Source organism: Zonotrichia albicollis, chromosome 3 (assembly GCF_047830755.1).
Source record: "Zonotrichia albicollis isolate bZonAlb1 chromosome 3, bZonAlb1.hap1, whole genome shotgun sequence".
In the NCBI taxonomy this organism is placed as follows: domain Eukaryota; kingdom Metazoa; phylum Chordata; class Aves; order Passeriformes; family Passerellidae; genus Zonotrichia; species Zonotrichia albicollis.
This window is the reverse complement of record NC_133821.1, coordinates 20147600-20174602: the sequence shown is the minus strand read 5'-3', so window position 1 is coordinate 20174602 and position 27003 is coordinate 20147600. Positions and strand designations below refer to the sequence as shown.

Genomic DNA, 27003 nt, shown 5'->3' with positions numbered 1-27003 from the left:
TCTGAGGACTGTGCAGGCATGAAAATGTGTCATGATAACGTGCAACCGGTAGTGAGGAGAGGGAATCATCCTGTCTTATCACCCAAAGTGCTCAGCACCCCCTGGACAAACACACAGGTGTGTAACTCAAAGTGACTCTAGGAGTTGTAAAGAGCAAAAGGTCTTACAAATATCTGAGGCTTGGAAGGTGTTGGAAGGCGTCTTTATCGATGTATACGAGGTTGTTGGCTTTCTCAATTCTTCTGCAAAGAGGAAATGAAACATCAGAGAAAAAATATATCAATAAATTTATCTTACAATTGTGTTTGTCCCATGATGCAGTGGAACAATACCCTGAGGTTTTCTTTTTGGCAGCAGCAGATCTGGATGATTTCAGGGAGCAGCCTACCATGGACGGGCAGACCCCACCACCTTTTGATCCTGGCAGTGATCTGAGGATAAATTTTTGCCTGAGCAGGTAAAGAAAGGGGCAGCTAGATAAGAGGATGGAAAAGACAAAGGGAGATTTCAATTGCTCCTATAATGCTAAAAATTCTTCAGTGCTTACCTGAACGAAACTGCAAAACCTTTGATACTTGCCTATAATGAATCTTTATAATTGTCTCCTTTGCATTTAGATTGCTCATTACTTACATTTCATGTAGCTTGGGAAGGTTGGAAAACACATTTGCTTCTATGACCTCCAAGGCATCATTCTGTGAGATCTCTCTGAAAAATAATTTAGAAGTCAAGATATTTCAAGTCATGGTGAAGCGGAAAATGGAGAAGCGAAAAATTCACAAGGAACTTCTTCTCAGATTACTGATGAGTTTTAAAAACAAGGTGGATATCAGATAAGAAAACAGAAATGCTGCTGAGTACAAGGGGCAAGCAACAACAACAGTCAGGAACAGAGATCTGAGGCTGGAGTTTGTATCTGCAGCATCAGCCCTGCATGTCCTGCTGTCACCATTCCCTGAGCATTAGAAGTCAGGGTCTATCCATCATGGGCTACTGGCCCTCTGACATTACTAATTACTGAGGGAAATTTAATGAAATCTGTTAACTCAGTGAAAAAAAGAGGAGGTGAAGGTGACTGAAAACAAAGACAGCTAAAAAGTTCCCAAGAAATATTGCACAACTTCAGCAACAGGACACTGCTGTCTTGACTCCATGGGAAGAACAGAGATTAAAATTAAGCCACCAGCAGATGTGCCCTTGCTAGCAGCAGCTGGAGAACACAGAAATGAAGGAGTCTTCCACACCTTGGAGCAAACCTCATTTGACATGGTCTGTACACAGTCAATGCTCACTTACAGCCAGGGAACTGCAGAATATAAATAGCCAGTTTTACTGCTCTCACTGCACCAGAATGCATCTCCTGCTAGTCCAGAACACATCTTTCTTTGCTTCCTTAATCTGTGGGCTCAGGCTCTGGTGTAATTTAGAGCTCAGGATTTCCCCTGGTGAATCAAGTGGACATTACTGCAGTGTCCCCTGTCCCCTGGCATCACATCACTTATCCTGGCACTGACCAGGAAGGTCGAGGTAAAGACAGCCATGCCAAAAGATTCCTCACTGCCATTTTTTTGGAAATGGTGCCAAAATGTTATTTTCTCAGGCTGAGGTCAGGTGTAGGAAGTAAAATTTGTAATACAGCTGTAATTCAGTGATATTGTCATGGTCTGTTGCATTTTAATCATAAGGTAACTGCACACATTTTTGGAATGAAACCTTGGATAAATAGATTGGAAACGGGATGACACTTGTTCCCGGGTATCTTGTTCTTCTGAAATTATGATGGTTGCAAACAGATTCAAATAGGCCTGAGGTAAAACAAGAGATTGTAATGTCAGGTGCACAGCCAAAAAATAATCAGAAAAATTAATCAGAGGAATATAAATGTGTTCCACTCTCTTCTAAGTAACAGCTGAACCATACCTGACAGATTACCTGCCCATTTAAGACAAACAGAAGCCTTGCAAAAGAAGACATGTTTTTCACCTGACCTTTTCAGTTTTAAAAAATGCCTTAGTGGTTTAATATATTTTAGTTTAATAAGAAGTTTTCCCTTCTGTTTCCTCAAGTTTTTTTTTTTTTTTATGGAAGAAATCCAACTCTGCTCTGCTCCAGGAGCTCCAAACTGGCTGGAGAATAAGAAAATAAAAGTACACAAGGATTGACAATAGGTGCTTGGCAGGGTGCATTGAGGACTGGGTTTGTTTAGCAGTGCTGAACCACCAGCTCACCTGTGAGTGTGTTCCTCTTTATTACTTAATTTTCAGCAGCAACAAAATGTTTCAAAATTACTTAATTTTCAGCAGCAACAAAATCCCTGGAAACAGGGACTCCTTCATGCCATGTGAGATACCCAGCCATTGCAAGGGATGTTTCAAAGACTTTTTATCATCTTCCTATTTTCTTTAAAAATAATTACAAAATATAAGTAGAAATATCCAGAAGAATAGAATAGAATAGAATAGAATAGAATAGAATAGAATAGAATAGAATAGAATAGAAGCATATAAATACCTCATACTCCCTATGAGGTATTTGTATGACAATGTAAAATTCACTTGCCTAACTACACTCTCAAAGATTTAACAATCTGGGAGGTGTCTCCCACTTTTAAGGTTTGGTTTGGTTTTCTTCATGCTGTTTTTGGGTGGTCAGGTGTATATTTGCCATTCTCCACAATCTAAAAATCAGTTGTCTAGAAAAAAATCTCCAGAAGAAATGTCACGTTTAATACCAACAAATACATTTAGCCAGCAGACACTTCATGCCACTAAGAAGTTCAGGGAAAAAATGTTGCAGATGTGTTGGCCTTACACAGGGAAAAAAGGATTATTAAGAAACCATAATACAGTTGTGACCTCACCCAGCAGATAGTGCTGCTGAGGGTAATAATTTTTTATGATCCAATCTGCTATCTAACTTTGGAACAACTTGGATGACACAGCTTTTTTAATGGATTGCTTAAAAATGAATGTTTCTGCATCAGAAAAGTGTTTTGGCTTCCTGTGAGTGTGGTAGGCTATTGGCTTTGTTTTGATGCAAGAAATGGAAGATACAGAACTGATTAAGCTGGGGCACACGCAGGCCATGGCACTCTGGAAGGCTTGGAGAATTCATGGTGGAGAAAAGGAATGAAGAGAGGGAGGAAGATAGGAATCTCTCAACTGTTTTTGCAAGATTAGGTTTTTAAAATAGTAAGTTTTTTAGAGATTGTGTTTTAAACAGAATTAAATAACATCTGTGTGAGGGGGCTTTCAGAGATGTGGGAAATGACTTGGCTTTTATTCTAACGTGCCCATTCACAGGTACACAGGCAACAGGCTTGGTTTTTTTAAACAGGTAATGAATATAAATATGTCCATTTACAATGACATTTTTTTGTCTTCCAGCTGAAGCAAACTTCTTTTTTCAGCTAATGAGGTTATGAGCATCTCAAGACCAGCAAAAGGGACAGAAGGGAAAACAGTCAGCGGCAGAAGGCAGTAACCCTTCTGGTGCTGAGCTGCATCCTCTGTGTTCAGGGGATTGCAGTGGTGAGGGAAATGACCCTCTGTCCCTTTAGGCAATGAACTGTATCCTCTGCTGTACTCTCTCCAGGAAATCCTGGTGTTGATAACCTCAATCTTTATTGTTCTTTGCAGATGAACCCCAGTTTTGGGCTGCACATAAACCTGATAGGCCTGTTTTTGAGATAAGAAGGATAAATAAAATAAAACCATTCTGTTTAGGAGATCAGGCACACACTGTGAACAACAGGCAGCAATAATCTGGGGTTTGGTTGCATAATTTGTGTGAGCTATTTATTCATACCTAGCAAAAACTGCACACCTGCTCCTGGAAATCTCAAACAACGCTGTCTTGGATACAGGAGTCCATGACATTAAAAGTGCAAACCACTGCTGCTCACATCAAACAACCAACTCAGCAGACTCAGATCCTCTGCAGAGGAGAGCAAATAACACCTGAGGCAGCAGCTACAAAGAGAAAAAAAGGGATTGCTGGCTAGTGTTTGTGTAAGTGTTTTGTCTTGCAGTATAAATACACACAAACAGATGATTGTTCATAATGCAAATCTGATTATATGTCATCAAGAGAGAAGATAGGGCTGTTATTACGTTGTTTGTTTGGAATGAATGACACTATTAGTGCTACTGGTAGCTATGGCAGGAAACCCAGCCAGCAATCCCAGCATCACTTCTGAAACAGACAAGCCTTGGAATAGATGGTGTGCAGAAAAATCAGGGGCAATTTCTTCAAAAAAAACCCAAATATCCAAACCACCCAGTGGTTGCAAAGTGCTTAGACATCTGCCTGAGCTTAGTTTTCACTGCATGCAGAGTTGAAATCACCAGTGATCCTTGAAAGCATAAATTGTTCACTCAAATACAGCCTAAAAGATGAAATAGCATTCAGTAAAGGCATTTTCCAAAGGCACAAAGGGCAACAGCTTTTATTTTTCTGCAAAGAGAATGTAAGACTCTGGGATGTGACATCACAAGATTAAGGGATCTCCTCTAATTTGCCACCAAGGCGGCAAACTGGAATCACTATTACCCATTCCCAGCCACTGAGTGCAGTGTATAATTTCCATGTGTGATGGTCAGAGCCAGTGTTAGAGGAGAGAGAGTTGGAAAATCATTTAATCTGCCTGCAGAGGTGCCCCTAGGCAAGGCCGGGGGTGCAACTTTGTGACATCTGTGGCAGAGCACAGTGTGATCCAGAGCAAGGATTCCTCTTCAAACCAGCTGCACCCACAGTGCAACCTGTAAAAATCAAGATACATCAAAATGGCCTTTTAAACAATTCTGTTAGCAAAGGACTTAGAGCTCATGGCAGTTTCTCTGTAGTGCATTGAAGGAAAAGTCTCTTAGGCTAACCAAAGTCTTACAGAAAAAACAAGACTGTATTAAACTCACAAACTTGGGGCCAAGTGGTCTAATGTTCCAAAATAACAAAAGAATAATAGATTGGAAGTTTATGTCTTTTATGGTAGGAATTCCTTTCAGGATCAGAGTGGGGCATGCAAGGGTAGGATGCAAGGTAATTTCTTCTCCTGCTTGGAAATAGGACTGTTTTAAAAAATTGTGTGCTTATATATGCATGCCTGTGTACAGAAAACAGAGATCAGTGAGTGGTAAGTCATGTCAAAAGAAGAGCAGAGCACACAAGAGGCAGAAGAGCAGCTTGGACCAGCATTAGCCCCTCACACAATGCCCAGGGATGTGTGATTTAGAGCATTAAGACCTTCTAGTTCCTGCAGTAGGAATGACAGAGAGAGTCTGCTGCCCACCTGGTGAGTTTGGCTGCCTGATGGCCACAGTAAATGTGGGATTTATGGATATCTGCATTTCTTGTGGGATTTATGGATTTCTGCATTTCTTCTCTCCGTGGTGAAATAGCAGAGGGGACTGCCCTGTCTGTCGAGGCTTCTGTGGTCCTTGCTTGGTGTGTCCACCTGGCACACAGATGTGGCACATGGTGTGAAGAAGGGATTTCACCCCTCTCCAGGCACACAGTCCTGCTCTGTGGTCCTCTGTGGTGGTGACTCCATCCCTGTAAAATCCTACAGCCTTCCTTAAATTCCCTTCCAGAGCAGGTGTGTACACAGGCTATACACTTGACCTGTTCACCTTGTATTTCCTGTGATACATTATAATTGGGTATTTATTGGCTATTATCCTTCACCTTTGACTCAGTTTTTCTGTGGCATAGCTGTCCTGTGGATTCCCAGGAATGCTTTGCTTTCACTCTGAAATCAGCAGTGATGCTGGAGGTTCAAGGTACTGATTCCCAGAGCAGGTGGCCTCACTGTGCTCTCTGTACTGCTACAAATCAACAGCATTGTGCTCATTTAAGGGAAAGGAGAAGGGAAAAAAGGCCAGCAGTGCTTATTTCGCCCCCTTTCTATAAATATAAATGCTCTTTAGAGCAATTTTCCAGGTCAGTTTTACTCAGTGCTTTGACGGATGCCACAATTTATGTCAAGCTTCACAGGTAAATGTGGTGCTGCCCAGGCAATCCTTTCCAGCATTCACTGGGTGAGCCCCCAAGGGACCTGCCTGAGATGTGTCTGAACTGAGAAATTAAACACCTGGCTACCTCTGTCTCCTCTGTCTCTCTCTCATGGATGGAGTGGCTCTTATTCCTTCAGCCTGATCAGAAACAAGGCAGTCTAAAAGCTACTTTTGAAAACGTGCCTCTGAAGTGACAGCAAAATGCTACTCCATTGATTTAAGCAGGTTACAAAAGAAAAGCCATTTTTCTTAAAAATATTAGAGACTTTTGACCTTTAAAAAATAGATAGTTGACACTTCTCCTGTCACTTTTCCTTGTGAACATGAAAAACTTGTCTCCCTGCCATGATTTATTGAACACCAGGGAGTTACAGGGTAATATCTCTTAGCAGATATTGATGAGTCAGAAATGAAATCAAGGACTGACTCTTCTCATCATCTCTTTACTTTGCTGAAGACACACACATGTGTTGTACTGGCCTTACTTAATAAGTGGAAAACCCATTTAACCAACTGAACACTAATGGCAACTCCACACTTGGAGTCAGAGAGTGCATCAGTCTTTGAGGGAGATTATCAGGAGGTGCCAATGCTGTGCCTTCCTGTCTTCTCCAAAGGGCAAGAAACCATGTTCTCAAATAAATCCTTGCAGGCTTGGGGAAAAAAAAAAATAAAATGCAAATTTCTGCACAGCAGACAGAAGCAAAGGGGATTTTATTTCTATCTGTGCTTTAGCACCATGCCAGCAATCCAGATGAAAGTCTGTGGAGAGTTTGGTTGCATCAAATTAATTGTCCATGTAAAGGTTTTAAATTGGTCTCCCTAATCTGAAAAAGCACATGATTAGTCTGCAGAATTGGGACTGATAACAACCAGATCCAACAGACGAAGCTACATCATTACAAGCATTGATTTTATAATCAGTACAGTTTGGGGGACAGATATCTGCTCATACTCCAGCACCAAGGGAGTGTGCTACACTCCTTTCAGTTTATTGCCAGCAATGCTGAAAATGCATGAAGCTTTGTAGGGTCAAACAAGAAAAAGGGTCTTTGGAGGAAATGGCAACTTTCCACAGAAATCTGGCTCCACACAGGCAGCCCAGAGAGATGGGGCTCAGAACTCAGTGCCCTCCTGCCCCTGGGACAGACATATCTGCTGCCCCCCACTTCAGGAATTACTAAATTTTGTCTTTGGTTATGAAAGCTTGCAGGGAAGAGAGAAAAATGCGTGTAAAATAGAAACACCCACTCAGTCAATGGCACTTTTTCCCCTTAGGCATGGTGGGCTCCAGAGGATGTTGAGACCATGCTGGTAGACTAAGATGGGTGTTCAGCTGAGGAAGGGACCTTCTCTTTCAGAGATGCTGATATTCCTAAGCTGTAACTCCTTCCTTGGAAATGGGCAAGCAGCATTTATTGCCACTTATCTTTTATTACTCCTCTCTTGGCTTTAGTAGCCAGCTAATGATGAATAGTTTATTAAGATGACCTGGGGAGATGAAGAAATTGCATTGGAGACAATCATTCAGCAGAGCAGCTGAACGAGGAAGTGCAGCCAATAATTTCTGGGAAAAATCAATAGGCAGACTGTCCTGGGCTGGGAGAACATGTGGCTTCCAGAGCTCAAAGTCTGGTGACAGCCTTTCCAAACAGATCCTCCAGGAGCAGATGCTCCCAGATACTTAGCAGACAGGTTTGAAATGCTTTAAGGATGCACACATTCATGAGAGGCCTCTGGAGGACAGTTCATTACTAATTCAAATATATTATAGAAACAGGGATATCCAGAATAACAAGTGCCTCAGACAGGCACAATTAAACATTTAGGATAAGACAGGAAAATTCTAAAAAAAAAATAAATTTGTTCTTGCTTCTCAATTTTTGCTTTAAAAATCCTCCCAGAACACCGAGTATTATTCACCAGAGCAAATCATATAGTACATACAACACACAGTGCTTTTCATTTCAGTGAAAATAAATCTCCATGACTTGACCCATCATAAGAAAAATATTAGCATTGCCTAATGTTAAGGCCAATTATAAATATAGGCATCATCCAACAGCTGCCAGCACCATGCACTACATCTTTCAAATGTTCTCTTGAAAGGATTTAGGTTTCTATTATTCAATGTTAAGAGCTCTCCCTGAGAAATATTCTTTTCCAGCACAGAGATTTCCTTGTGTCTTTATTTTAGTTGCATTCATTCTTCCCTTCCACAAAAGCAACTTGCTGTCCTTATGTTTTGTGTCTAACTGAACCCTACAAACTCTTATCCTTGAGCTTTGGCACCAGGCTCAGCTAAGATGGTACTGCATAAATGTTTGTATGATTACATATAACCTAAGCGAGGAAAAGGATATTCTTTTTTATTTCCAAAGTTAAATCCAAACCTCTGCCTCACAACAGGCTGCCAGAGAAAAAAACACACTCCACCAAGAAGCTACTAAATCAAAAACTTCAATTGTGCAACAAGACTTTATATAATTATGATATCATCATGAGCAGAAAAAATTACTGCTAACCCCAAATCTGCAGGTTCTGTACTGGAGGATGCAGAGATGACATGGAAACATGGGAATTGCACACAGTCCCTACCTCTTTTGCCAAGTGGCAGCAAAGAGGAGCCTGAATCAAGATACCCTGAGTCTTATTTAACAAATAACTAAATAGCTGTCCACTATGAAACCTTTGAAAATCATATGCTTCCACCAGAGTTACAACCCTTATCAGCAAACTCTGCAAGGCTGCACACAGATAAGGAAGACTTAACAGGGGGAAGGGAAGATGTTATAAAGCTTGGGCCAAATTTCACTATGATAATATGTTTTTGTGTTTGTGTGTGTATACACACAATATTCCAATAAAAGCAATAAAAATAATAAACCAATGGGCACAGGATGGTCCTTACTCACTGAAAGCAGGCAGCAGCTGCCTTTCTGCACACCTCACCCCATTTCCAAGGAGGCTGCTCTGTACCCCACTCTGGAGAAGCACTAAACATACAAAGGTTTTCTGCTCTTGTGGGGCTTTCACAAGGAAATCCCCAGGCTGGGCCCAGCCCTTTGATGGGGAGCCCTCAGGAAGAACCATTCCATAGGAATGAGGCAAAACCCAGAGGCAATTTTCAGCCACTTGGGAGAAATCCTGTGTTCCTCCTGTGCCAGAACACTTTGATCTACCTGGGAACCTTGTCCTCCCCTCTATCCTGGGGCATAGAAGGGAGTTTGACCTAGAGGTGATGCAAAAAGCCTTATTGGAATTAGCTCTTCCTTCCTCATCAAGAGAAAGGAGGAATCTTCCTCCCTGGCCACAGCACTAAAGAAGAGGCTGAAAAACAAATGTGGTTTGAATTAAAAAAATCATGTTTTCCTTACAAGTTGCTGTGCCTATTCCTTTGCTGAACAGTATTGCATACACTTATGATATTTTTTCTGTCTGACTTCCTGTATTGGTGTAAATAAAATGGAACTCACTGTGTTTTCACAGTGCTCAAACCTGGCAAAAACCTTTTGTATTTCCGCTAAAACTCTCTGAGAAAACACTACTGATAGGAGGAAAAACAATTCCTGAAGAGATCCCAAACCACAAAAATCACCATTTGGAAAAGTTATGATGATGAAACACATTTAGAAAATAAATAAATAAAATTAAATCAATCATTTCTGATAAATATCATTGCCTTTGTTGAGACTGGAGAAGATTTCAGACTCTGCAGCAGAAGGAATGAAAATTCAAGGATTTTAATAGTGGATATGTATTTACATTAGCATTCTACATTTTAGAGGAGTGCATATTTTCCTGCAATTTTGAGTAAGTGTTTTCTCTGGAAAGCACACAGCTCAATACACAGAACACAGAAGTACACAAACTTAAAGGCAATCCTGTGACAGCAAATGAGCTCAGATTTAAAGGAAAGTTAAATACTGAATTAAAACTAAGAGAAAAATGGTATAGTTTCTTTTTCCACCAGATGGAAAAAACATGTGTTTTTAAATAGTTTTAATGGCAAAATGAAGAAACAAATATAATATTATGGAACATGATCAGAATTCTCTCCAAAAGATACTTTGTCTTGAAATTAATGAAATTTGGACCAGATGCCTGGACAGAAGAGCATTTTTCTTACATGCAGAAAGATCCAGCAAAAAGAAAGCAACCAGCAGCACCTGCTCACACCACGTTCTTCTACACAAAGGTAATAGGGTGGCATTGTACTCTTTCCACCAGTTCCAAGATGGGTCTGCAGTGTGGCTCTGGCTAAAAATTCTCCAAGTGAATGCCCTGTGCTCCACCTGAATGCCTTTGGTGAGGACAGATTATGCAGCAGCTTAAGCACATGGGGTTTTAATTTTTGTCTTTGCTCTGAAATCGTGCAATTGCTACTTCAAAATGGCAGGGTCAGGACAGTGGCACCTATTTAACTTCAGGACCACACAAAGCCCCACATGAGGTATTTTGGATTTAGTTGATCCTAATGAATTCAAACCTACCTGTGTATTTTGATTTTTTTGGTATGTGTTTTCTTGTGTGTGTTTGTTGTTATCTGTTTTCGACTGGCACACCGTTCCAATAAATTTTATAACTTATTTTTAGTGAAATAAATGAACCTCTGCGAGCATGCAAGCCCCAAGAACCACACAGAGAATATTTATCGATTAGCCCTGCTAAAAGAGATTAATGCTACAAAACAACTCTACTTTTGCTCATTTTTTTCTCTGTGTGCTGCTGAAGTCAATTTGAGGACATTCACCCACTGAGGACTGAGAGGGGCAGAGAAACTCCCCTGGAGTTCAGGGTATGACCTGAGCTCAGGGCACGACTCTCTCCCATCTAGACCTGTGACTCTCCTAAATCCATTTTGCCATCATTCAAAGAGTCCAGAAGGGTGGCACCAGGAATCAGACTCTCATATCCTCCTCCTTAAAAGTGTACTGATGGAGCCCTGTTAGAAGAGCTCAGATGTGTCAGGAACATGATTACTCAGGAAGGTGCCAAAGGAGAAGAAGGGAGGCCGCCACTAAACAGGGAGAAACGCACTTGATTTTCTTTTAGGTCACATTTAGTTAAAAGTGAGGTAAAAAGACTTTATTGATGTGGATGGCAAAAATCTTCCATTTATCCACAGATGGGACACAGCATGGGCAAAGCAATCAAGCCTTCCCACAGCGCCCCATGAAGGAGCCTGGACACCCACTGAGACCCCATTTCAAAGGCTGGCCAAGAGAGGCTGCTGCTGCTGACAGCCAGCTGTGGCAGCCCCAGCTTGCAATGAATCACCATCTCCTGAGGGCACAGGCTGAGCTCACCCTCCCCTGGTACGCCAGCCATCAGCCCACCCAAGTGAAAATAAAACATTCATCACGCACATGCAGACTGGATATGAACAAATGACCCAGAAATCTGGGGGGTTCCAAGTCCCATTACCCTCTGCCTGAGCCGTTCTCCTGTCACACCAAACTTGTTGTGACATATTTTTTGTGGGCTGCCTGGTGGGGGTGGAGAACAACCCAAAGCCTACTTTGTCATTTAGTCCTGAAATTATGTATAACTCATTCAACATACAAATGAAAGGGAAAAAAAAACCTACCACGAAAGAGGAAATTGTGGTGGCAAGGGAAAAACTTCCTTGTAGCGTATTAGGTCTTCATTTGAATTCCAGCATACATCTAAATGAATTATATTTTTTAATTTGTTTAACTATGCTAATAGTCACCATGCACTGGTGGTTTTAGCAGTATTTTCTCTTTATACGTGTGACTCAAGAATTGCCATAGCAACTTGCTTCCTAATTAGCCTTCAGTTCCTAACAATCAATACGATTAGACAAGGTCAGAGCTGGAGGAAGAGCTGGAGTAAACTCTACAGATTTCAAAAAAGGCTACTGAGAGTGAATAACAGCAAGAAGAGGAAGAGAGGGCTCCTGGATGGTCTTCCTCAAAGAATGGTGGTCTTCCGCAAAGAACAATTATTACTCTGTCTCCTGTGATCCAGAGGAGTTGTGGCAAATGAGAGTGTTGCCCCTTGAGTGCAGAGAGCTTTCAGCCTGCCAACAGATTCACAAAATATGGGGAACAGAAGCACCCCTACGTGTGCAGATGGAAAGACACCTTACTGCCACATTGCTGGGACTGATGCTGACTGCACACCACCAAAATCAAGTACAATTATGTCCTAGATTTTTTATCCATATGAAATCAATCTCCCTGTGTGGCAAAGGTGACTGAAACCTGGAGACTGCCCAGTTCACAGGAAGGTGCTGCCTGGGAGTTAAGCCTGTACAGTGTTTAGCTGAGGTCTCATTAGGAGGCCCTCTGTCTAGAGACCTGAGTGATTGCCCCTGCTGACACAATTCCCCCCTCATTTTTACAGCCTGTTTCAGTCGTTAACATGTTATCTGTTACCCTGAAAGCACAGTGCCTGGCAGCACAGTGGGATGGAAATAGAATGTGCTGCTCAGAGCTACTCTGGGTCCTGGGAATACAAAACAGGATCCTTGATATTGACAGATGAAGGCTTGTGAAAAACCACTTTACTTGTTAGTGTGTTTAGGTCTGCTACCAAGAAACACAGGCAAAACCAAGCTTATTTTTAAATAAACAGTTTGTGTTGTCAATTATGCCTGGGCACATGGCTGTCGCAGATGAACTGAAATCCATTTTCTTTCCTCTGTGGAAAATCATTGCCTCTTGGCTCTGTCCTCTGTTGCTCCCTGGAGTTTACTCCTGTGCTTCAAATGTGGCTGCAACCTCAGTTAGTGGCACCAGGTCCCTGAAGAGAGGGTCAGGATCAGGGAATGGAGGAGCCAGGATGGTGAAAATGTAATGACAAAGCAGTCTGGACAGTGCCCTGTGAGGACACTTCAAGTCATGAGTTTTGAGGCCATGTGTCGACGTTCCTCTGCACAGGATGTCTCAAAGAAGGATGAGAGGGTTTTAAGCTCAAAAAAGGCAGCTTTTATTAGAATATCAGCTAGGATAATTAACTTCAAAGCAGAAAAACCTTACAGGATATTGGAAAAGAACTGGGAAGATTTTATATCCCCCCTAGCCTGACGTCCAATACCTTTAGAAGCTTGGAGTTCATAGAATCATAGAATAGTACAGGTTGGAAGGGACTTTTCAAGGTCATCCTGTCCACCTTCCCAGAGGGACATCCACTAGACCAGGTTGCTCAGAGACCAGGACAACCTGACCTTAAATGTTTCCAGGGATGGCTCATCCACCACCTCTCTGGGCAACACACTCCAGTGGCTCAGCACACAAACAGCAAAAAGCTTCTGCCTTATATGTAATCTAAACAGAACCTCTTTTAAACCTTTAGTTTAAAGCCACTACTCCTTGTCCTGTTGGGACAGGCCCTGCTGAAATGTTTGTCCTCCTCTTTTGTGCAGTCCATCTCTAAACATTGAATGGCCAAATTCCTCAATGGCTTGTGGCAGCTCAGACCTCCTCCAAATCCTGTCCCTCACCCCTGGGGCTGCTCCCTGCTCTCCAGGCCAGACCTTGAATGACACATATCCATCTCTGGCCTCTAAGTCTCCTACCACTTGCAGCCCCTTAATCCCACAAAGGAAACACCCCACAGCCCTTCCTCCAGGGAGCTCAGCTGCTGCCAGCTCTCCTAGAGAGCCTCATCTCATTGGAAACAGAAATAATAAATAAGCACGTTCTTTTCACTGCGTCGTGCTCACCCCTTCTCGCAGCACAGATGGGAAAAGCATAAATCTTAAAAATCCAGCACAAGAAGCCTTAAAAATGTGGGGAATAAAGATGAAAAACAGGCCAGTATAAAATCCTCATTCCAAATAAAAGATAAGATTGACAAAGGGATTAGACATGTCTAATGAGCACCTTCACTTCATAATTACACTAGGAAGGATAAACACTTCCAGATAAAGATGTAAATCTTTGTGCTCTTGAGCAGAAAAGCGAGACAGAAGTAAACAATGCTTCCAAATAACAAAAAATGGTTTCATTCTGTCCCCACTTGAAATTCTGCATTATTCCTGCTTTTAGTAAAGAAACTTCCAAGCACAAGACAAAATGGAGAGACCATTCCTGGCCGAGAAACTCCCTATTTATTAACATGAATTTGTTCTGCTCAGAGGAGGAAGCACCCTATGAGGTGGACAAAATACATTCTCCATGTGTATGTGCTATCCCACAGTTCCAGAAATGTTCTCTTGAACATCCTCCTTCAGAAAGTGACATCAGCAGCTCTCACAGGTGAGGTTCTGTCCCTGTCCCCAGCTCCCAATATTCTGCTGACTGCTCTGGAAAACTCACAGACAACAAGAGCTCTCCAGCTTTCTGCGTTTCTCTCACAACCATTTGTAATTTCCATCTGTGGTGTTGGCTCCCCAAGCATTCAAAATATTTTCTGGCTTAGTATCAGTCTACCATTCTAAATCCTAGCAATTTAAAGGTTTCCCAGACCAGTCTCTGTGTATGTACCAGCACACATGCATGTATTTAAGTATATAATATATATATTCTGCCATGTGGTGAGTAGTTTAGTCACAAAAGGTACCCCACTCTTACTTATTTTTAAAGGATCACACACATATATTGGAGTTTTCATCCAAACCAGGCTCCTGCTCTAGAAATCAAAACAAATATTCACAATATTTTGTGAGCAAATTGTTCTTGGCTTGGTCACAAAACAAACAATGGGCAAAATGAATCTCTGTTTTTACACCTGGGATGAATTAGGGCCAGCAGAGTCTTTGATAGAAAAATCAAAATGCAGCTCACTAATAATGATAAAATGCCCAGTTGCCTCTCCACTGAGCAAAGGAGCCATCAAACTAATGATTAAATCCACATCAATCATTTGGCATAATAAAAATAAAGGCTGTGCAATATAATGTTGTCAGAGAATCAACATCCCCTGCTTAGAAAATAAATGTCTTGACTTCATCTCAACATTTGTTTTCCATAAATGCTGAGGTTTATATCAGCATTTGTATAGCAATGGGAAACAATCCTTCATTGCAACATGTCAATTCCACTAGCATTATTCCTAAAATAAACAGAAAAGCTGGATAAAATTAATATGGGAAGGTGTTTATGAAATCCTCCTGAAATGGAATTGCCACTTCCAATCTGGTGCCAGATTTCTTCTTTCTACAAAAAATATTTAGTAGTGACAACAATAAAATTGAGGCAAATCCCATTTAGAGCAAATTGGGCACAATTTCAAGGAGGTCACACCTTTTGCATTCCCTCACTGGTACAGTTACAGTACACTTAACAAGATTAATATAAAAAAACCAATAAAAACCTTTTTTAATATTTAGAAAATACCTATTTTTTCTTTTTTTTCCCTAAAACCCCTTAATTTTGTATTCACAGTTCTGTTTACAAGTCAGTATACTTTAATTTTGAATTTGATCAAGAAACTTGGGAGTTAATATGTAACTAACACATAAATGAGAACATTTTTTGAAAATTATTTAGGGATATTAGAATGAGTATACTGATTTTATAATGAAAAAGATAATTATTTCATTCAGGACAATATTCTGACACATCACATAAGAAAAAACATATATTTTGCCATGTATGAGTGATGAATTATATTTGAAAATGTAAAATGTAAATAGAACCGGCAATTTTGAGTTCTTAGTTCTGTGGTATATGATATTAAATTTAATAAATATACCACTCTGCCACATTAAGAATTAGGTTAATTATTAAATACGTATTTTTATATTTACAAAAATGGTTTCATATTTACAAAGATGGTTTTATATTCACTTAGATGGTCATTTATTCTAACTTGAAATCACATGAATCTCATAATAAAGTACAACTTGAAACTTCCTTTCTTTCCAAATAGAGGGAATCTTCTGGAGGAAAGATATGAAAACTGAGGAAATGACAGATTTTGGGGAAATATTTTTGATTTTTCCAGCATCCATCTTTCCCTCTTGGAACAAAAAACCCACCCAAAAGCACCTGAGATGAATGTCAAAAATCTGGCAGACATAGCAGCCTCCATGCCCAGGGGAGAAAAGAAGAAAGATGATGGGATAAATTCTGCACCACAGGATGACCATCAGTCCTGAGGCTCCTTGCTAGGTTTGCCAGTCACAATAAGCAGCTTCATGCCTCAAATGCAAGGACCTGGACTGGGGCTGCCTTGCAGAATTTAATGGTCCAAAGGAAGGAATTGTGTCCATGTGATGCTGAACCTCCAGCTTGTCTGACACAGATTTTGCTGAAATGGTGGCAGGGGAAGCCCAGCAAACTGACCAAGAGCAGGGCAAGCCAACTGAGAAATAATCTTATATTGATAATTCACAACATTTTCAATTGCAGAGCTGGTGTTTGTTTGGTTGGCTTTTTGGGTTGGATTTTTTTCCCCCACTGGGCTGAGAGCTTCTTTAGGAACTGTGCATTTCACCCCCAAATCCCATTTTGGATGAATGACGCTGCTTGAGATCCTACATTTATAGATGCAAAAAGGCTATCTTAATTTAGCATGCATTTAGTTTTATCTGTCTTATTAGGATGGAGGAAGTCAGAAGAAGACTGGATCAAAGTTTCCTCCTGAAACAGAGTGGGAACTCACACAAGCTTTTGCCCATGTTTCATGTTTTATAAATTCAGGTAATCTGAACAGTATGTCACTGGGGAAAGGCATTAAAGCATTTAGCATACATTCAGACAAGTTGGTTCCCTTTTTTTTCTCTCTCTCTCTGTCTAGACAGCTGTAAAACAGGGACCTGAAATGATATGCAAGATGATCCTCCCATTAAATACTTCAGTCTTTAATGCTGGCTTCACACCAGTGCAGTTAACAAATAAAGATTCTGCTAAGAGTTCATTACCACAAAGCTCATTCTTGCTCAACAAAAGCAAGTAATGACAAAATGTATTTTCTTTCTAAATTTATTTTATCAAAGAAAGCAAGCATCAAGATAGTAAACCACACAGAAAGAATTATGGAATACTTCTTTCTTGTGCTCTGATGTGTTTCAATTTAAATATGCAAATATTAGTGTGTTTTTCGGTGACTTTTTGAATAGAAAATTTAGAAAATGTTGATATGGACACCATTAATTGATTTTACATTTCCGAGCTTCTTCTTCTAAGGGTTTTTACTTTATTTGTAATTTTGTTCCATCCAAGCATTAGAAAAATCCTGAGATCAGATTAACATTCCCTGAAATATAGCAAAACTGTAATTAAATCTCTGCTCTTTGACATCGGCAGGGAGTAACTGACATGGATAATAAATTTCTCCTTCAGGTTTTTTAGTTGTGCAAGGGATGACAACAAGTGGAAAATCTCTTCCACAGTTAAGCTTTGGCAGGGAAAAGCAGAAAACCAAGTGATGATGCAGCAAAAGGTTTATAGGTTGTAATGAAGCCACCCAGCCTTCCTTCATTGCTCATTGCGTTTAGAACGCAAGGCATAGCTTCTCCTGGCGTGAAATAAACTGAATTTGGAACACCAGAATATTTTCACCCCAAACACAAAATTTGCCATCCAGGGGTGATGTTTCCAAAGGCTGAAGCAGTGGAGGGTGGTCTGAAGCAATGGCACTGCCTGGGGAAGGAGAATTACCCCAGCAGCTCACGGAGAGACGGCGGCGCAGTCACTGCTCCGCCCGGCTCCTCCATCTCCACCATGGATACAGGAGCCCTGGGAGAAGCTCCTGTGGCTGCTCACCTTCCACATGCCGTGTGTGAGAACCCATACCAAAGAGCAGAGGAGGCAAAAGAACACGACACACCCTGAAATGCACCTGAGGACAGGCTTTCTTATGTGATTCTGCCGGATCCATCTTGGAATGGACCAGAGGCATGAAGTGCCACCAACCCCTCCTCTGAGGAAAAGCCCTGTTCCAACCCACTGATCACCATCCAAAACAGACTGTCACCTGTGGTGGGGACATCTGGGACTTGCAGGAGTCCAGCTGCAGGAGCCAGGAAGCCTCCTGTGATTGCTCCCTGCCCGATCACCAGCCTGCTGACTTGTCCAGGGCTGCAGGGAAAGCCCCACATCACAGCATGGCCCCATTCAAACATTTATTCTTTGGGATAACTGCCTGAATTTTAAATTTCTTTGCCTATGTTGGTTACTTGCCTTAATGTTTTTGAACAGTAGTACTCTGTTCCCTGAGAGAAAATGCATAGACTAATTTAAATGCATTAAGCAGCATACTTATTTTCACAGCCTGCCCTCAAGATGCTGAAAGTTACACAGAAGTTCCTATAATGTAAATTAGAATTTAATATCCATAGAGTTGCACCTTGAGAATATATCCTGAAGTATTTGCTACCAAAGGGTGACTTTTACCTTATTCAGTAGGTATTTTGGTACACAGTATGGTCTGTGTACCACTTTCACCTAAGAGATGTAAATAAATACTTTTATAAGCATGCACTACTTAACTTATATATCACAGCAGATCCTAAAATTCATATTTTTCCACTTGCAAAAAAAATAAAAAGCAGGTTAATCCAAATGATGCAACAAAAGGTAGAAAGCAACTCCTGCCTAGATAAAATTTCCAAATGCTTTGGCTACACTTAATCATAACCATTTTCTCATTTTGAGAAATGAACTTATTTAAGCCTGGTCTTTTGCATATCAAATGAGGCAGCACACAATACAAGGAAAACTGGAGAAGCTGTGAAATGCTGAACAGCTTTCTTGGTAGCAGAAGACACAGCAGAAGACACAGCCTGCTCGTCCTTAGGCGATCCTGTGATTCCTGCCTTCCCCTTCCCTCCCACGTCTTTGGGCTCTATGCTGAAAAGTGTCACAGAGTCACCTGCAGGAGCTTAATGAAGCTGATTTTAGGAGCACATGGGATGGGTTGGACACTTGCTAGCCCAGTGTCTGATGGCTACTGCTGAAGAAGGTTTGGATGGTGAATGCATCAATTTGCCAGGTTGTTACAACTTGCTAGAGAAAGTGGTCTTTGCATTCTGCCAAATTTTCTAGGTGAGACTTACAACCAAGGCAAGAATTCTGGTCCTCCCCCAGCCACAGAAAGAGAGACACCCCTTGATTCAAAATTCTGTCTTCTGGTCTCCATTGTCCACAAGTAACTCCTCTGAGTTTAGATAAAAATAAAAGGTGATCTCAGTGTGATCACTCAGCGTGATCCAGCTGAGTAAAAGGAAAGTCAATGGGACTTGCCTTTTAGCCTAGAGGGGCAAACAGGAGAGGTTTGAGCATCATCCATCAGGTTGGTTGTTGTTTGTGAAATAGGCTGGTGCTTGTGTGTCTAGGTCACAGAGCAGCACCATTTGTCCTTAGGAACTATCACTGGATCCACAGTCTCAACAAAGAGAAAACCAGAAAATCTTGAATGCACTAAGTAATTGAGTAAATACATGATTCAGGGCTATTTTTCTCTACCAATTCATGAGGAAGCAGTAGACAGCTGCTGTCTTGCATGGACAGAAAATTTCCTTTTCCAGGAGTGTCATCTCTGGTGGCTTCCCTCCACCCTCAAAGCTTTAGCTTTCCCTGATCTCCAGAGCTCATTATGGGTTTAGCTCATCAAGCTCTGTGGTCCATACCATGGTTCATGTTCTTAAAATGTGTCTTTGCCAGCATCTGCTATAAAAATGCTTCCCTTCAATTACTCCAAAATAAAAACAGGGCCAGTAATGGTGCTTTTTTTTCCCCTCTGTGACATCTTCTAGTTCCAGAAGTACTTCATCCTCACAGCTGAGTTTCCTTAGGCTGCAAATAGGTTGGGTTTGAGAGCAAATGATGAACCAAAGCATTATGTTTTAGCTTAAACCCTTCAAAAAGAACAAATAACTGATGATGAATTTTCAAGGGGATTATGCCTGAGGGTACAGACATGAAGCCTCTTTTGCTTGCACAGGGTAACACAATCAGATCAAGCCTCCTATATATATAATGCCCAAATCAAGCCTTGTTAGATTAGGATTCACAAATCTACTTTGCCACCTCATAGTAACAGCAGGAAACTCAGAAACACAAAAAGAGAGACTTGGTGTTGCTTGTGACTGTGTCTACTCCAAATTAAGCTCTTTCTGTGCAGGCTGAGGATGACACAGCTGCTGCTGAGCATGTCAGATTGATTTTGCCGGGTATGTGCCTGCATGGGACTGCTTTCTAATTTAGTAACTGGAGGGTTAATTAGCTCTGGGAGAGTAAATAAGTTAGTTAAGCAGAAGTCCAGAAGAACTGCCATGTTCCAGTTGACTAAGACTTAGGAGTAGACTAAACATGTGGCAAAATTAACCAATCTGCTTTTCTGAACACCTATTTGCTAAATTGACATGAATCCAGAGTTGTGCAGAAGTTGGAGAGCTGCTGGCAACAAGATGGCAAGGCTGTTCCTCAGACCTGAGGGATTCTGAAAGGTTTTCTGTAGGAAAATTCAAGTTGCATGTTTAGTAAGAGAAGCCTCTGATACTTAGAGCCTGCAAGTTTATTTCATAATTTCAAGTGTTTTATTTAAGAAGCAAAGATCCTTCTCCCAGAACATACTTCAGGAAAGTTGTTGCACCATATGACAGCCTGCAGAATGGTCATTTCATGTTTTGTCAGCAACTGAAGGAATTTAGATGGTTGAGAAGTTAATGACAAATGAGAAAATGGTTCAAATGGGCTCTCACTCTTAAAAAAAAAGGCAAAAGTACTCCAATGGCAATATTTCCAAATTTAAACAAACAAACAAACAAAAGAATTCAGGTGAAACCTAGAAGATTTTGTATCAGGGAGGTCAGATCAACACCTTCATGCCAACATTTCCAAGTCACACTAGTTTTTCCTTTATGGATCATGGTCATTAGTGTCCATTCTGAAAAGTCCTTGGACAGTCCAAATAGAAAAAAAATTGAGAACTTTCCTGGATACTCTGACTGAAAAGTATTTGACATTTTCTGGTAAAATACATATATTTAAAGGTCTCAGCAGTTTAAACGTTTGGGAAGATACTAAAATTCATAGCAAAAGCAGGAAAATATAAAGGAATTATTTTTCTTTGAAAAATAGAAAATTCAAAAGCCTTAATTCACTTTGAGGGGAAATATAACAGAGTTAGGATTCTGAGGGAGGACTCATCCCTGATTTAACCTAGAATCTTAAAATCATTAAGGTTGGAAAAAACGGATATGTCACAGGATATTCTGACTTGGAATGGTCCCTCAAGGATCACTGAGACCTCCAAATTCATCAAGTCCAACCTTTGACTAAACACCACCATGCCAAGTAAACGTTTATTGAAAATGCCTTCAGGGGTGGTGACTCTACCACTTCCATGGACAGCTTGTTCCAATGCCTTAAAACCCTTTCTGGAAATTCTGACGTTCTCCCTGGTCCAACCTTGACCTCCCCTGGCACAGCCTGAGGCCATTTCCTATTGTCCTATTTGCCTGGGAGAAGAGGCCAAGCCCAACCTGGCTACAGCCTCCTTTCAGGAGATTTTCTGAGGATAACCAGTCCTCCTGTTAAAGGCTGAGGCAAAGACAGCATCAAGTACCTCAGTGTTTTCCTCATCCTTGGTGCCAATGTTTTACCCGGGGTCCACTAAATGAATGATATTTTCCTTGGCCCTTCTTTTGCCGTGAATATATTTATAAATCCCCTTTTATTTCCTTCCTAACCGAGTTTTTGCCTTTCTAATTTTCTCTCTACATGACCTAATGACATCCTTGTACTCTTCCTGAGTTGCCTAACCTTTCCAAAGGTCATAAACTACTTTTTCCCTGGATTGCTGCAAAAGCTCTGTGTTAGCCTGGTTAGTCTTCTTCTCCAACAGCTCTCATCTTTCAGCACATAAAGACACTACTTCTGTGCCTTTAAGATCTCCTTCTTGAAGCCTTCCTGAACTTTATTATTCAAGACTCTTTCCCAAAGGATTCTCTGAACCAGTGTCCTAAACAGGCCAAAGTCTGCTATGACCTGTGGGAACCCTCATCCTCTGGCTGTCCTGAGCAGCAAGACCCTGCCAGGGGGCTCAGAGACCCTGGCATAGAGCCCAGAATGCCCCTGTGGTTTTGATTATGACCCATGGAGCAAATTACCAACCTTAGATGAATATCTGCAAACCACAACAGTATAGGTAGAATAATAGTGAAGTCATCGCGGGGTGGAAAAGTAGATTTTGGGGATTCTGGAATGGGGGTTCAGGAGTCAAGATGGAGGAATCTGGGTGTGTCCAGCCTTTCTCCTTCTTCTTCTTCTTGGCCTCTATGTTCTGCTGTGATGTTGGCACTTACAGATTGGTTTAGAGTAGAAGCTCACTGTCTAACATAGGTGATAGGTATTGGAATGTAATTGTAAACATTTTACATGTAGTTTTTAGTATAAAGACATTACACCGCCCCAGGGGCAGGCAGAATGCCTGGAACTGTCCTGCTGGACAGACCTCGGCAGGGCAGGAGAAAGAATTTTATAGATAAGATACAATAAACAACCTTGAGACTGAGAAATGAAGAGCCCTGACTCCTTCTTCAAGCACTGGGCTGGGAAAAGAGACTTTGGAACTCTTCTTGGGGTCACTCTGACCAGTGAGAGGACCTGACAATGCCCAAGATGGCCTCTGACCATCACATTTCCAACTTGCACTCAACTGCCTCATTCCCTAGGGGTGATTCCAAACACCACCATTTCCCTCCAAATTCTGGGCTTTAACGCCCATCCTGTTCTCAGAAACACACACAGGAATGCTGTATTGGTGATGAAAATCCCGAGTGCAGCTATGCTGGACTGAAGAAGATGCTGTTTTTCCTCAGTAACATGTTCAGGAAATATTGTCACTCTCCATTTTTAGCCTACTCAGTTCTAGGGGAGCACACACATACATTACATTGAAGTGTCTCATTTGTATACATCAGGCCATCCACATTTTACCATATGGAGGTATCACATTATTAATAGCTGTTTTCCTTAAATAGGCTACAGTTTGCTTAATCTTTCTTTCTGTGCATGATCTTGCAAGAGTAAAAAGGCTTTCATACAAAGGCTGTGTTTTTATATGCAAATCTATTATTTGATTACTGACTTTTTTTTGTCTCTACATTATCATGAATATTTCTGATGAATGTTTTATGGGTTAGGTTTAGGATTTGTGAGCTATTTCAAATTTTATCTGTTTGCTATATCATCTGCAAATACCACAGTTTTGTTGATGTTGATTGGCCTCATTTACATATTTATCACACTTTTATTTTCAAGGAAATTTCACTATAAACTCACTGTCCCCATTTCTCCTCCATGTACTACCAGTAGATGGATGTATTTTCAAATTGAGCCCATTTCCATATATAATTTTTTTGGTTAACAATAAATCACCACTTAGAAACATCCCATTCAATGCCTTCATACACATCTGACATATGGTTTCTGAGTAATTAAAGATAACAGAAGCAGCTCACAATGCACTTTGCAGCCCACTTCACAGCCCAAAGTGCTCAATGATTTTCCATAAGGACGAGGCTAAAACAAACCCTCACCGCCTTCTTGCTAAATCCCTTACTCATGCAGGAGTACAGGGGAGAAGGGTAGGAATGATGCAGAGAAATGTCCTTTGGAGTTCTGCCATTGCACACACAGCACTGAAAAAGGTGCTGCATTTTAAGTATATTTCCCCACTCACACTGCTCTTGGGTGAACAGCCTGTTTGTGATTCCCTCCTGTCAGGGTGCAAGTGCTGCTCTGTTTCTAAGAAAAATGGATTTGCCCATATATGAGATATTTCAGAAAAATCATACATGAGGCAGAATAGTTCAGATTGGACAATGAGGGTTATAATTTCTGGGGCTAGCACCAGCTAAGCCATAGATTTCCTGTTGTTAAAGAGAAGTAGGAAACATGTTACACAGGGTTTTCCCTTCTAGTGGTGGAGCTGCAATGCCTCCACAACAGCATACTAATGAATGTAAGATACATCTGTTCATCAAAGGTGCTCATAATTGTACCTCCAGGCTGGTCACCAAAATTCACAGAAATGAGCTGCTTACACTCTTTGTGTACTAAGATTTTTGGATCCATCACCTGTTAGAAAATTCTCCCGTGCATCCTGCCAGCTGCCTCTGAACATGCACAAAACAATCCTATTTAGTTAATTCATTAGTGAAAAGAGAATTAGCTGGCCTATTATTAACAGGAGCTCTTTCCTCCCTAATCTTTTCAACTGCTTCATTCCAAAACTCACAAAATATTCAGTTTCCTGTGGTCTTCTGCTATGGCCCTGTACTTATTACCTGCAATGACACTCCATGCTAAACCAGCCCTTTGACTGAAGACTGCCTGGTTGCTGATATGAAAATGTATTTATGACAACATTGTTCTGGAAGGTGTCAATAAAAAAAACATTCCATTTTTTTTCTTTAGACAGAAAGATAAAACTATATGAAGCTCAGTGATAGGAACTTGCTCACAGGCTGTAAAAGGAGTTGAAATCAGAAAACGCTGCTTGGAGTAAAACAGTTGGTTCCTAGAAAATATTAACACAATACATACATTTTCTCTAGGTCAACAAGTCCTGTGAAAGCTCCCTTGGGAATGACTCTCATCTTGGTGAGGACAAATCTCCTGAAAATAGAGAAAACAGGGTGATTATTTACGATTCACAACACAAGACTGTGCAGTAGCCTTGCCAGCACAGGAGAAGCCTTTCCACAGGCACAAGGACGGACCTATGGCTGAAGTCTTTGGCATTTAAATACATCTGTAACATCCAAAATTACAGCACAGCATTGGGGCTCCTCAGGGGAAAAAGCATCATTAGTAGTTGCCATTTCCCTTTTTGCTACAGGAAGAAATCCAGACTTGCAGCTTCTCTGTTTGCTGAGAGAGAACAGCATCTTTCTTATCCTAACTGTTCTTTTGAGTGATGCTCAAGCACAGGATGAAGCAACCTGTGGAGCCAGACTGGGATGAGCTGCTTACTCAAGGCTGCAAAGTGCTCCATCCATGCTCATTCAGCAACTTCAATAACTTCATGGCTTCTCACAGTCTCTCTTCTAATTAGTTCACAATATGCCACAAAATTGGGACTTTGGAATACTTGATCACACATGCACCAGGACAACACTTCTATAATTTTTAAAAGTCACATAATATGCTTTATGAAGAAAACCCATTTGAAATATCCATTTAAAATATTTGAAGTGTAAGGCTCTTTGTTAACCTGGAGTTGTCTTCTTTAATCTCTATAAACAAAAAGGACTAGAAAACTTCTGATAGAACCCAGCCAATGATATATAGGGTCTCTACTACTCCTCAGAGAAATCAGGTGTCATCTGCATGATTGTTTTCTTTCACACATTTAATCATTGATAAGAAGCTAGCACAAACAAATGCATATGACATGACCTGCTCATCACAAGCCGTCAGATATTGGTTGCATTGAGAGACAGTTGTTAAAAAGGTTTTTTTTCTTTATTTTAAGAAAACACCCACCCAACTTTCACACATGAACATGTTACATACATATATCACATCCTGGGATTCAGTTACTTATTGTATTTTTCTGTGGAAGGGGAAATGGATTTTTTTCTGCATTGCTATGGAGTTATTTTATCTAGTGAGCATATCTGCCAGACCACACCTAATTTTCATCATCTCAAAACGGGTTTTGCATGGCTGTTTGGGTTCACCTTTCAGCTTATATGCTGTCTCATTGTAAGGTCTGCAGGAGGACAGAAATGAGAACTCAGCCTGCTATTACCTGCTGTGCAGTCCTGCAAATTTTAACACAATGCCTCAAAACTAGAGACTTACTTCCTTACCATTCACATGAAGTATTCATGCAATCCTCATCTATGTTTTATTTCAGATGATTAGCTGAGAATTTTCATGAAAGATTATCATGTTTTAATCAAAATTTTAGGGGAAAGTACCTATTATTCTGTCAGAGTACCAATGTGACAAGTTCACATTTTTTAATTGTAGGTCTTTAATAGAATCTACCCCCTCATGAGTTAATATTTACTTAAGCAGGAAAAAGTCAATGCACACCTCACTTAGTTCCAGAGATGTCATAGTGATTACACCAGGAGTGAACTTGGTCCCGCACTTTTTTAGACATTGAAATTTATGGTTTTCTCAGTTGTGAAAGACGATGAAGTCAATTTTGTATTTCATTATTCTTGTACTATCGTTAATGTAAATCAGAAAGAGCTTCAACACACTGTCACACAAGAATTACAGTATTGAGATCATTATGCAAATGTTAGAAGGATAAAAGAGTTTCCAGAAAAGGCCTAACCTGGATTAGGCAATTTGTAAAACCTGACTGAAAACGGGGCTGGTGTAATGCATGCAAAGCTGAGGCTGTGCTTTCAGAGTGGATGGGTAGAATGGATCCTTGCAGAACACCCAGCAGGCTTAGTGCTACAAAGCTGAACCATCAGGAAACCCTTTAACTTTGATCTGCTTTGAAATCTCTCTCAAACTCTGCTTTGTAGAAACGCACGCCTAATTTCTGAGCCCTAAAATAAAGGGCTTTGTCTGAAAAGCCACCTATCATTTTTTATGGCAATGTGCTAAAATGAATCCTCTCTCTGCAGGCACAGGTCATCAGGACATTTGCAATTTTTAATTAAACAGTGGCCTATGCTGTGCTTCACCACAACAAGAAATTACAGTCTGATACAGAAACTAATGAAAAGTAGGGAATCTCATTCATAGATGGAGTTACTGATATGAGAAAAGCCTCATCTGCATAAGACTAAAAATCAGACCTTGAGTTTCTTTGTTGAAGATCCTGATATCCTGTGTTCATAAGGTGACAGAATTCAGGATCCACTTGTCTAATGCCCTGAAGCAGTTAAAACAGAATTGAAGTTTAATAGCTGAAATCTCATATTCCACTTAAAAAAAATTAAGGTTAATTGTTTTTAAACATCTCTGCATGAGCTATAGAAAGTCAGACTTCAAGGCATAACTAGCAGTGAAAATTAGAACCATCTACTCATTGAATTATCAATTGTATAATGAATAGAATCTATTATAACTAGCCAAATTCTTTAGTGTCAATA

At 40.7% G+C, this 27003-nt stretch overlaps 1 protein-coding gene across 2 annotated transcripts in view; it reads right to left on the bottom strand.

Annotated features, from left to right (window-relative positions):
- The window catches only part of FSHR (follicle stimulating hormone receptor), a 79407-nt gene that overhangs the window by 25621 nt on the left and 26783 nt on the right, over positions 1–27003 (bottom strand). For both annotated transcript variants that reach the window (XM_005491476.4, XM_026796128.2), the window contains exons 2-4: positions 24482–24553; positions 634–708; positions 168–242 (exon numbers count right to left, since the gene is read on the bottom strand). In XM_005491476.4, the coding sequence (XP_005491533.2) occupies positions 168–242; positions 634–708; positions 24482–24553 (222 nt within the window). The remainder of the gene's footprint in view (positions 1–167; positions 243–633; positions 709–24481; positions 24554–27003) is intronic.